This window comes from Pelobates fuscus, chromosome 2, assembly GCF_036172605.1.
Source record: "Pelobates fuscus isolate aPelFus1 chromosome 2, aPelFus1.pri, whole genome shotgun sequence".
NCBI lineage: Eukaryota > Metazoa > Chordata > Amphibia > Anura > Pelobatidae > Pelobates > Pelobates fuscus.
This window is the reverse complement of record NC_086318.1, coordinates 11,604,131-11,617,577: the sequence shown is the minus strand read 5'-3', so window position 1 is coordinate 11,617,577 and position 13,447 is coordinate 11,604,131. Positions and strand designations below refer to the sequence as shown.

At 46.9% G+C, this 13,447-nt stretch overlaps 1 protein-coding gene across 1 annotated transcript in view; it reads right to left on the bottom strand.

Annotated features, from left to right (window-relative positions):
• The window catches only part of LOC134585375 (uncharacterized), a 91,084-nt gene extending 86,360 nt beyond the window's left edge, over positions 1 to 4,724 (bottom strand). The window contains exon 1 of the mRNA XM_063440778.1: positions 4,641 to 4,724. Within this exon, the coding sequence (XP_063296848.1) occupies positions 4,641 to 4,652 (12 nt within the window). The 5' untranslated portion in view covers positions 4,653 to 4,724. The remainder of the gene's footprint in view (positions 1 to 4,640) is intronic.
• Positions 4,725 to 13,447: the final 8,723 nt, after the last annotated feature.

The following is a 13,447-nucleotide window of genomic DNA, read 5'->3' as shown; positions in this document are numbered from 1 at the left end:
AGAGGCCTCAGGTACCCTGACACCCGCCTGAAACACCTCCTGCCTGATTTAATACACGCAGACCAGACAGGGTTTATTCCGGGTAGGGAGGCCAGAGACAGTACGCTGAGGCTCTTCGCTATCCAACATCATGCTCGGAAAAGAGGGACCCGATTGATGCTCCTATCAACAGATGCGGAAAAGGCATTTGATCGGGTCAACTGGACGTACATGTTCGAGACGTTGAAGTGGCAAGGCTGCGGAGAGAGACTTCTAACGTGGATAACTGCCCTATACACGGACCCCAGAGCGACTGTACGAATTAATGGAGCCACAACCGCAGTCTTCCCAATTCGGAATGGCACCAGGCAAGGGTGCCCACTCTCACCTCTGCTATTCGCGCTCCAACTGGAACCCCTCCTGCAGGTGATCAGGCAAAACCCAAACATCATGGGTTACACATGGCAGGAGGTACAACATAAGGTAGCTGCATACGCAGATGATCTCCTCTTCTTTGTCCACAATCCTCGAGTCACACTGCCCTGCCTCCTCTCGGAATTCAGCAGATTCGGACGAATGTCCGGCTTCCGGCTTAACATCTCGAAATGTGAAACGCTCAACATCTCGCTCCCTTCGGAAGAATTCCATTCCCTGGAGTCACAATTCGCGTTCCGCTGGTGCTATGGCAAGATGAAGTATTTAGGCGTCTGGGTGACTACGAACCGAAGGACATGTATGACCATAACTTCGCACCTCTCCTAAAGAAGGTCCTGATGGACATGGCTAGCTGGTCCTACCCGCATATCACGTGGCATGGTAGGGTGGCAGTGATTAAAATGAATGTCCTACCGAGGATCTTATTTCTCATGCAAACTATACCCCTTGCCTTACCAGCGACGTTTTTCTCGTCCCTAAAGACGGGAGTGATTAAATACGTCTGGCGCGGGGGTCGATCCCGAATACGACATGACATTCTGTGCCGACCTAGGACACTGGGCGGATTGGCACTACCCGATTTTAAAAGGTACCATCAGGCAGCGGTATTGCAACGCGTACTGGATTGGCACACGACACTGCCGACCAAACAATGGGTGACCCTGGACAATGGAAATGGAGATCTGGGGAACACCTGGGGGATGACTCGCCTCGACGACCGATGAAGGATTGACTCTACAAACCCTGATTACCTGGCAAACACTGAGAGGGATGGAGCACATATCCCCAACACCCAGCTCCATGTTGCCAATCACACATAATGAAAAATTAGGTGGAGGGCTCCCTGCGGGAGTGTGGCCCATTGAGAGCTTGCGCGACTATATCCCTATATACACGGTTCTTGCCGATGGAAAATTACGGGATTTCTCCTCATTGCTGGCAGACAGGCCGCGGACATCTCTTTTCCAACTCCGATACTTGCAATTGAAACATTACCACACCTCCATACCACACAACGAACGTTTACGCAGAGACCTTACATGGTTCGAGAGACTCTGTGACCAGGGGACCGTCCTCGATCATGCACTATCGGCGCTATACCAACACCTGCTGACAGGAGGCACTCCTACCCCGATGGCATTTAAAAGGCAATGGGAAGGTCAGCTGGGGAGAACCATCACCACTCGACAATGGGACTTAGCGTTGCTATGGCAACACAAGAGCTCTATGAGCTCCTACTACCAGGAGATGAACTACAAACTCATATCCCTGTGGTACAGGACGCCAGTTTTCTTACACCGTATTAATTCATCTCATCTCCCAGATTGCTGGAGATGCCAAGAAGACCGAGGTACGATATACCATATCTGGTGGGAATGCAGAGTTATTGCCCCCTATTGGGACCTGATCAAAAACACAATAGAGCTCATTCTACCAGACTGGACTGCGGAATTAGCCTTGCTACACATCTCCACTCAGCCCATTTCCGTATACAAGAAATCGATCTTACGACACCTACTTAATGCCGCTAAGGCGAACATCCCAGCCCATTGGAAGACGACCACGATACCAACTGAACACGATTGGATACGCAGGGTGGAAGAGATCCAGGGGGCAGAAGAGGCCCATGCCACCATCACAGGCAGAGGAGCCAAGCATGCAGAAATGTGGGCCCCGTGGTTCCTATACATTGCTAGATATTGACAGGAAGCGGACGCTCGAGGGAATGCTCCTCAGACTATGATGCTCCCCCCCCTTAACTTTCTCCTCTTTCTTTTTCTTCTGGATCGTTAGGAGATCGGCTCGCCCGGGTTCGGCACTGGTGGAACCATATACGGAACAGGTAGTAGACGACATACGAATTATGACAGACGGTAACATCAACCGATAATAATCCTCGGACAGAGATCTGATGTGGAACTCTGGACCCTGTTTACTAGCCCTGTTTCCGGGGATATGTTCCACCATAACTAATACGTAAAAAAGACATTATGTACTCTCTGACGTCCCGATTAACAGATACATTTCTTAGGCACACAAACCACAGCAACTCACCGCTGACAGGACGCAAATATTGAAGCGCCCCTATGACACAGGGTGAAAATGATGATATAGAGGCTGAAACACCTAATGTACGACTCTCGAGCTCCGCTACGGGGGATGGACACGGGGGTTGGGTAGGCTCCCGTTACTGACACGGCTCTTACAAAGGGGATACTTACTAGTGGGGGATGCGGGTTGAGGAATGGGGTTCGAGGGGTGTAGAGAACTGGGCAGTTAATTTCAGTGGAAAAGGATACTTAAGCATCATAATACTGATAGCCGCCCGCTTAATATACGCCCTAGACGCTGAAGAAGCCTTAACTCCGATACACGGGTATACACACCCGACCTTACCCAACAAACCCCCTGACCATGCACTGATAACATTCTACCTTCCTACTCCAAGCCGACTGTCACACAAAGCGAGAGTAATTGGCCCTCCCCTTTTACGACTTGACACTGAACGATTCACCCTGTATACCCATAGCGGCCGGTGATTGTATATATGTTAAGTCAGCAGTGCGTAAAACGAATGGGTTGTAAATACAAGCAATGTCTGATACATGAGTGACAGTATGTCGGAAATATACACACGTATATATAATCCCTGTTCTGATATGGGATGGATTTATATTATCCTACATTATTATTTAAAACTTGTGTAATTTTACTGACTGTTATGAACGAAACGAGTGCTATGACCTGCTATGCATACTCACTTTCATAACTTGATACTCGGAAATTTGGAACATGCTGGAACAAGTTTAATGGTGTTTTACTAATTTGTGAACCTTATTGTTTATATTGCTACCATTTGGAAAATACGAGTTCCTTTCTGGCCTGTGAGCCAACTTGAAACTGTTGTTACACTTCAATAAACAGATTTACAAAAAAAATAAAACACTAATATTTGTGTTTAGTGAAACCTCCCGAGAATAACAGTACCCCCCATGTACAGGTTTTCTGGTGTTTTGGAAAGTTAGAGAGTCACATATAAGGCTTGCATTTCATTTTTTCACATTTAAATTTGCCAGATTGGTTATGTTGCCTTTGAGAGCATATGGTAACCCAGGAATGAGAATTACCCCCATGATGGCATACCATTTGCAAAAGTAGACAACCCGAGGTATTGCAAGTGGGGTATGTCCAGTCTTTCTTAGTAGCCACTTAGTCACAAATATTGTGACTGGCCAAATATTCGTTTTTTGCTTTTTTCACACAAAAACAAATATGAACGCTAACTTTGGCCAGTGTTTGTGACTAAGTGGCTACTAAAAAAGACTAAACATACCCCACTTTCAATACCTTGGCTTGTCTACTTTTTCAAATGCTATGCCATTATGGGGGTAATTCTCATTCCTGGGCTACCACACCGTCTCAAAGGTAAAAATGGAATGTTCTATATTTGACCCTGTAACTTTCCAAAACAACATAAAACCTGTTAATGGGGGGTACTGTTGTACTTGTGAGACATCGCTGATTACAAATATGTGCATTTTTTTGCAGTAAAACCGTGTTATGACATTCACAGTTAAAATGTCAGACGGAAATGCAAATTTAAAAAAAATCTTATTTTCTCACATTTTTTATTTATTTTATTCATAATAAATTATGTTCCATATATGAATAGTTAATGATAGATTAAAAAACGGTTTCTCCTGAACAAAATGATATATAATAAGTGTGGGTGCATATAATTTGAAAGAGGGGAACTACAGGTGAACAGACATATAGCGCAAATTCCAGTTTTTGTTTACGTTATGTTTTGATCAGAACGTGCACTATTGACTCCGTCCTGAAGGGGTTAACATGGAACAAGGGTACCCACGTGCTGCAGCCCAGTCCTTCTCTTCTGCTTTTGCTAAAGTTTCCAAAGTTTCCAAGTAGTGATGGGCTTCAGTGATTGGCAGAGTGTCAGTTGCGTGATCTCTACCTATCCCTGCATCCCATCACTGGTATGAGTTGGTATGGCTAATGGGGAGTGTGAATTATCCTACAAGGGGGTCGTAAAGCCACAAGCATCTGGTGACCCTCATTCAGTGTCAACCATTCTCCATTGGTTTGACACTGAACAGTGGAATGGCATCAGGAGACTACCTCGAGCACCCTAACCACTTTACTTAATTGAAGTGGTTCGTTACCAACAGTGTCGCTTTAAATGAAAGTAGTAAGTTTAAACTTACCTGAAATTTCATAATGAAGGAAGTTAATGCGATCACTACCTAATTCTTCAACCATATAATGATTTTATCTCAGTAACGATATTTATAGCAGAGAATTAGTGCTAATCATTTCGACACACAGCATTCTAACCTGTTGCCAACACAAAGACAATATTTATCAAGTAAATATTGTAGACGGTTACGGGAAAAGGAGGAAAACATGCAAAGTTAAACATTAAAACTGTAGTCAATAATATCCAGTAATCCGCTTATATCCTGATATACAACCATAACAAAAAAGGCTCCAATAACCTACAAAAACAACAATACCTACCGGTTCCTTTACCAAATGAGTGCAATCCCTGTATCACATATATTTAAATATATACTGTGTCATGATATAGCAGATTACACTGCATGTGCAGGATTAGTTGTCATTTCATATGTTAGTTTGATATGAGCATCTGGTACAGCAACGTAACAAATTATTAGAGTCAGACAACCAGCACATAAGTAGCTCAGGGCTTAACATCTTAATTTGTATGCTCCTAGCCAGGCTTAACAGTTATATGCACCCCTGCAAGCCATACCATACTCACCAGAGGTGAATGTCTACTCGCCAGGGCTTCATTTCCACTCACAAATGGCTAGTGGCAAGTGAAACATCGTCATAAGCACTAATGAACCTCAAAATGTCGAACATATCCCGTCATCCCCTATCCTATCTTCATTGAGGAAAAATCACTGGAAAATCTCTGTATAATATTAACAGGTAAACAATTAACTGCAGTTCTGAAATGTGTGTGTGTATATATAGTCAAATGGCATTCGTTTTATGTATCCTCGAAAAAGACCGACCGCACAACCTGATTCTCTGGAACTGTTTTGGGCATGGGACCATGCGTGCGTCAGTCAAAATGTGACTTCCATAGAATTCCTGAACCCTTGAACTGATATTGGTGATTTTTGGATATGTTGGTCAGCCAGATCAGGGCTCCCAGGGGATGTAACATTTGTGGGGGTCTTATGTGTTTTTGGGGTACTTTGGGGGTTTTATAAAAATGTATTTTTTTTCTGCCTGGAGATAATTGAGTTAATACAGTATCTGACTCAATTATCTCCCAGGCAGAGGGGAGAGATTGTATGCTATGTGTGGGAGTGTCAGGCATTGTAACACTGTTATTATTGGTCTGTGACTTTGTACCGTAGTTCCCCACAAGGTCCATGTGGGATTGTCAGAAAAGATCAAGTGTGGCACCATTAAAATCAGTTCCTCTTCACCCTCAACATAGAGTCTCGTCTCATGTGTGGAGGGGACAGCTATATTCACTCTGGGGCTTGCTATACTCATTATACTCCCTAGGATTAAAATACCTAGCTCTTATAAGAGCTGTTCCTTCTATACTTGCTGGAGTAGGAGAGGTTCACCCACTGGAAGCTGGATCCTGGTCTTGGGTCCAGGGTGGGTGGAGGATGGCGAGACCCCTACCAAGCTGTGGCGGTTTGTGGGGTCTACTGTGCTGATGGTGTCTGGTGGAGTGCTTGGAGTCCTCGGTGAGCACTAGGAGCATCGATTGGCGGAGGCACTCAGTTGGGGTGCCAGGCTGGCCTTCCAATTAAGCCATGGTTGCCTCTTTCACAGTTTTGATTACATGATTTGCGTCAGTGGCCCACCCTTTTACCCTGCCCATTGACTTCCTGCTTCACTGGACACTGCTGTTAGGGGGCATGGATTTACTTGAAAGATGAAAGCATAAATTAGAGAGATTAGAATAGAGTATGTGTTTTCTTATAGCTGCATATTATGAGTTTCCCTCCAGCACAATCTCCATCAGATACATGACACTTGGGAGGTATGGCTGTTTTAGTGTTTTTGGTCGATAAGATTCTGTAATTAGGCCTATATAATTGTCAGCACCAGGCCCAATGGGTTCTTAATCTGGCCCTGCTAATCACCACAAGTAATCAAGACTCACAAGTAGTGATGTACCGAACTGTTCGCAGGCGAATAGTTCCTGGCGAACATAGCGTGTTCGCGTTCGCCACGGCGGGCGAACACATACGCGGTTCGATCCGCCCCCTATTCGTCACCATTGAGTAAACTTTAACCCTGTGCCTCACGGTCAGCAGACACATTCCAGCAAATTAGCAGCAGACCCTCCCTTCCAGACCCTCCCACCTCCTCTACAGCATCCATTTTAGATTCATTCTGAAGCTGCATTCTTAGATAGAGGAGGGAAAGTGTAGCAGCTGCTCATTTGATAGGGAAATGGCTAGCTAGGCTAGGGTATTCAGTGTCCACTACAGTCCTGAAGGACTCATCTGATCTCTGCTGTAAGGACAGCACCCCAAAAAGCCCTTTTTAGGGCTAGAACATCAGTCTGCTTTTTTTTTTTTTGTGTGTGTAATGTAATTGCAGTTGCCTGCCTGCCAGCTTCTGTGTCAGACTCACAGTGGATACTGTGCCCACTTGCCCAGTGCCACCACTCATATCTGGTGTCACAATAGTTTGCATTTAAAAACAAAAATTTTCACTGTAATAGATTGAATAGCAGTTAGTTGTCTGCAAGCGTCTGGGTGTCAGGCCTTCAGCGTGTACTCTGCCAACTTCTGCCAGTCCACTTTGCCACTCATATCTGGTGTCACAATAGCGTGCCTTTAAAAAGAAAAAAAGTTTTTCACTGTAAGCTAATAGCAGTCAGTGTCCTTCAAGCGGGTGTCAGGCCTTCAGCATGTACTCTGCCAACCTCTGCCAGTGTACTTTGCCACTCATATCTGGTGTCACAATAGCGTGCCTTTAAAAAGAAAGAAAGTTTTTCACTGTAAGCTAATAGCAGTCAGTGTCCTTCAAGTGGGTGTCAGGCCTTCAGCGTGTACTCTGCCAACCTCTGCCAGTCCACTTTGCCACTCATATCTGGTGTCACAATAGCGTGCATTTAAAGCCAAAAAACTTTTTTCACTGTTATAGATTGAAGAGCAGTTACTTGTCTTCAAGCGGGTGTCAGGCCTACAGCGTGTACTCTGCCAACCTCTGCAAGTGCACATTGCCACTCATATCTGGTCTCACAGTAGCTTGCTCGCATAGTACCACTAATCCCAAAAAAATGACAGGCAGAGGCAGGCCACCCCACAGGGGCCATCGTGGTCGTGGTGCTGTGATTCGCTTTTGCCCTAGAATAATGCCCAGTTTTCAGAGGCCACGTACCCTGAACTTGAAAAGTTCTGAGGACAAAGTTTGGCTTATACACGAAAGAAGAAAGGACCACAGGCACTCCAAGTTGAAACCGTATGCAGATTTATTAGGAAAAAATGCAACGCCAAGCAACGTGTCGACCAACAAAGGTCTTTTTCAAGCTGACACCACACTGGTCCTGATCCGGAGCACCCTTGGCCGCTGGGATTGAGTGCGGTTCCCACCATCTACTTTGCGTAATAGTTGACTGGCTATCACAGGACACCCAATCTTCTACAGCTTCCGCTCGGAACCTTGACGCACCATCCTCCTCCAGCTTAGCTTCGGGCACCTCTCAAGATACCACTCACCCGCCTGCCACCACAGCCCAAACTAGCACCACAGCCGCTTCACTTTATCTGTCAGAGGAGTTATTTACACATCCATTTGAAGAAATGAGTGATGCGCAACCATTATTGCCAGAGGATGTAGATAACAGGGATATGTCTCAGTCAGGCAGCATTACACACATGGACGTATGGTGTGATGATGATGATGTTGTACCCGCTGCTGCTTCCTTTGCTGAGTTGTCAGATACAAGTGAAGCGGTTGATGATGACGCTGCATCCATGGATGTCACGTGGGTGCCCGCTCGGCAAGAAGAAGAACAGGGCGAAAGTTCAAATGGGGAGACAGAGAGGAGGAAGAGACGAGTTGGAAGCAGGGGGAGGTCGTTTCAAGGAGCTAGTGGCACAGTCAGACAGCATGCATCGGCACCCGGGGTCAGCCCGACAGCACGCCAATCAACGCATGCTGTGTCCACCACCAGAATGCCGTCATTGCAGAGCTCAGCAGTGTGGCATTTTTTTTGTGTGTCTGCCTCTGACAACAGCGATGCCATTTGCAACCTGTGCCAAAAGAAACTGAGTCGTGGGAAGTCCAACATCCACCTAGGTACAACTGCTTTGCGTAGGCACATGATCGCACATCACAAACGCCTATGGGATCAACACATGAGTACAAGCAGCACACAAACTCAAAGCCACCATCCTCCTCCTGGTCCAGCATCTTCAGCCACGTCAACCACTGCTGTCCTCCTTGCCCCCTCTCAACCATCCACCACCCTGTCTCTCGCCTTGAGCAGTTCCCGCTCATCTGCCCACAGTCAGGTGTCTGTCAAGGACATGTTTGAGTGTAAGAAGCCAATGTCAGAAAGTCACCCCCTTGCCCAGCGTCTGACATCTGGCTTGTCTGAACTCCTAGCCCACCAGCTTTTACCATACAAGCTGGTGGAGTCTGAGGCATTCAAAAAATTTGTAGCTATTGGGACACGGCAGTGGAAGGTACCCGGACGAAATTTCTTTTCACAAAAGGCAATCCCTAACCTGTACTCGATTGTGCAAAAGGAAGTAATGGCATGTCTGGCACACAGTGTTGGGGCAAGGGTCCATCTGACCACTGATACCTGGTCTGCAAAGCATGGTCAGGGCAGGTATATCACCTACACTGCGCATTGGGTAAACCTGCTGACGGCTGCCAAGCATGGAATGCGTGGCTCTGCAGAGGAGTTGGTGACACCGCCACGACTTGCAGGCAGGTCTGCTGCCACCTCCTCTACTCCTCCTACTCCATCCTCTTCCATAACCTCCTCGGCTAAGTCCTCTTCTGCTGCTGCATCTTGCTCCACATCAACGGCACCCCCCCAGCTCCCCAGGTACTATTCCACATCCCGGATACGGCAGTGTCAAGCCGTCTTGGGTTTGACTTGCTTGAAAGCAGAGAGTCACACCGGACAAGCACTCCTGTCCGCCCTGAACGCACAGGTGGAAAAGTGGCTGACTCCGTAGCAACTGGATATCAGCAAAGTGGTTTGTGACAACGGAACAAATTTTTGGCGGCATTGAAGTTGGGCAAGTTGACACATGTGCCATGCATGGCACATGTGTGTAATCTGATCGTACAACGCTTTGTGCATAAGTACACAGGCTTACAGGACGTCCTGAAGCAGGCCAGGAAGGTGTGTGGCCATTTCAGGTGTTCCTACACGGCCATGGCGCACTTTGCAGATATCCAGCGGCGAAACAACATGCCAGTGAGGAGCTTGATTTGCGAAAGCCCGACACGTTGGAATTCAACACTCCTAATGTTCGACCGCCTGCTCCAACAAGAAAAGGCCGTTAATGAATATTTGTATGACCGGGGTGCTAGGACAGCCTCTGGGGAGCTGGGAATTTTTTTGCCACGTTACTGGACGCTCATGCGCAATGCCTGTAGGCTCATGCGTCCTTTTGAGGAGGTGACAAACCTAGTCAGTCGCACCGAAGGCACCATCAGCGACATCATACCATTTGTTTTCTTCCTGGAACGTGCCCTGCGAAGAGTGCTGGATCAGGCCGTAGATGAGCGTGAAGAGGAAGAGGAAGAGTTGTGGTCACCATCACCACCAGAAACAGCCTTATCAGCATCGCTTGCTGGACCTGCGGCAACGCTGGAAGAGGATTGTGAGGAAGAGGAGTCAGAGGAGGAATGTGGCTTTGAGGAGGAGGAGGAAGACCAACCACAACAGGCATCCCAGGGTGCTCGTTGTCACCTATCTGGTACCCGTGGTGTTGTACGTGGCTGGGGGTAAGAGCATACCTTCATTGAGATCACTGAGGAGGAGGAACGGGAAATGAGTAGCTCGGCATCCAACCTTGTGCAAATGGGGTCTTTCATGCTGTCATGCCTGTTGAGGGACCCTCGTATAAAAAGGCTGAAGGAGAATGACCTGTACTGGGTGTCCACGCTACTAGACCTCCGGTGTAAGCAGAAAGTGGCTGAAATGTTACCAAATTACAAGTCGGAAAGGCTGCAGCATTTGCAAAATAAATGAAAAAGTATGCTTTACACAGCGTATAAGGGTGATGTCACAGCACAACGGGAATATAACAGGGAAAGAGGTGAAAGTCATCCTCCTCCTCCCACGCCGGCAAGGACAGGACGCTTTAAAGACGTGTTGTTGACGGAGAACATGCAGAGCTTTTTAAGTCCTACGCATCGCCACAGCTCTTCGGGATCCACCCTCAGAGAACGACTCGACCGACAGGTAGCAGACTACCTCGCCTTAACTGCAGATATCAACAAGCTGAGGAGCGATGAACCCCTTGACTACTGGGTGTGCAGGCTTGACCTGTGGCCTGAGCTATCCCTATTTGCGATAGAACTTCTGGCCTGCCCCGCGGGCTTCAAGTGTTCTGTCAGAAAGGACCTTCAGTGCAGCAGGAGGTATTGTCACTGAGAAGAGAAGTCGCCTCGGTCAAAAAAGTCTAGCTTACCTCACGTTTATTAAGATGAATGAGGGATGGATCCCGAAGGGACTGACAGTGGGCGATACATTCGATTAAAAAAGGCCTGATGAGATGAGCTGCCTTGGGCTAAAAATGGTCCACACGCTGCTGTATTTTAGCTCTGAATACCAGTTGACATGCGTGACTTATCCGCCACCAACTAGGGTTCAAGCCGCAATGTTTTAGGGCACTTTCTGCCTGGGAAACAAACATTAATTTTTATGGCCGCTGCTACAGCAGCGGCTGCAACAATACCTAATTTTTCAGGCATGTGTACATGCCTAATTTTTCGGCCCTCTGGGGCTGCACTGTGGCTTCAAAAACCAAACCAAAAAAAAGGCACATAACAGGGATTAAACTGATAGGAATACTACTACTTAACACACCACACCTATCTGGTGGCACATTAGATTGCACGCGCAGTGCCCCAAATTTGAAGTAGGAGGACCGACCAAGCATCTTTTTCCATCGCCCGTTTCCTAAAATCGATGCCATATACACGTCCCCTGATAGGGCGCCAGCTCGTTATTCTCTTTTTCACTTCACTAGGGACACTTTACTGCACTATGGGCACTTAGACCCACTCTTTGTCTTGCACAGTGTTATTCCTAGCCAGCATCTGTGATGGGAAATCAGGCAGTCATCTAAACGTTTAGATTGAGCTTTAGCTTAGAACACCCTTGAAGGTGTTTAAGGAGATTAGGGCTAGTTTAGAGGATTCTTCTTAGACCTCTCTGAGTCTTTATAGACCTTCTACCTATCCAGCATTTCTGGAAACTAGCTAAGAGAAAGGGTGGCTGTGTGTCTGTGATACATTTACCTTTATATCACCTTATTGACACTTTATCACTCCGGTCTCCATACTCTCTGCCTATACCCATCTATTTAGAGGGAATTTCCTTGCCCCTGCCAATATTATATAATAGGTAATAGTATTACCATTTGTAATGGATCGCCTGGCACCCCGACTTGGTACCTCCGTTAATGGATGCTCCTAGTGCTTCCTGAGGACTCCAAGCACTCTGGCAGACACCACAATCACCGAACCGATGCAGCATATGAACCTTCTCAAGCATAGGAATGCTGTAGACCGTTGAATAGGAACCATACGAATAGGCTTGCACTCCTAGCAGTCAACTGGAACAGCATGCAATAAATCCTCCCCCCCAATAATGAGACGACACATCACTTTGAGGGTAAAAACAGGAACTCTGGACTGGCTCATCCAGCCTGGCTTTTATTACAATAATACACATACAGTCCACACCCAGGGGGAGGCATAAAATACCCAATCACATACATGGTTCAGCACACACATCTCCTCCCCTTAGATTAACACTTAACCCAATTATACAGTACACACTTTTCCCCAATTCCTGGATGTACCCCAAATACATATGATACACCCCTAAAACAGGTATCCCCTGATAGCCCTGATCTGGGTGAGCAACATACTCAAAACTCACCCAGATCGGACCAGGGGTTCGGGAGTTATGAGCAGGCAAAGTTTTGACCGACCGCATGGGTAAAGTATCCGAAAACAGTTCCATGTATTTTGGCCCTGCGGTCGGTCACAGAAAAGAGAATGAAACAGACGAACTGCCTGGGTTATGGGGACTAAGGGGGATTCGCATGAATCCCCTAGTGCGTGCGTTTCTTTCTACCGAATGGCGGGCCATTCGGTAGTTTCCCCACGAAATCCTGGAAGTCTGGAGGTCTCAGCGGTGCTTGCCTAGTCGAGTGTCCGTTTTCAGTTCCAGACACTCGACGGCAAAACACCGCTGTTCGGTAGTTTAAGATGGCCGCCGCCACGTGTTCGGCTCCCGAATGGCGGCCACCCAGAGGACACAGACCACACTGCACGGATTGCCAATTACCCATTTGCAACATTGTTGCAAATGGTAATTGGAGGCACACTCATTCCTGGGTGGTCTGGTTGTTCGGTAGTTTCACTCAATATAATGAATGGAGTGATTCTACCGAACAATCAGATGAATGCTGCATACAAATCACCCAGGTTAAACTTAACACATAAATACAGATATAATATGAAAGGCAATACACTAGAATATGTTCCACAGTCTTAAAGGGACAGTAGTCCCAAAAGTCCCAATATGGCCATAGATGATCTTAAAAGGGCCAGCAGCAGCAATATACAGTACATCATGCCCAAATATAAATCTTTAAATGTACCAGTTTTCCAGGGGCCATAGTCAGCAGGTAAGAGGCAGGCAGCCAGGCCCCTCCAAGGCCCAGTGGCGAGGTGGGTTCCGCCACACCATTATTACACAATTAGCCACTATAGGGGAATGAGTATAGTATCTCTTTGT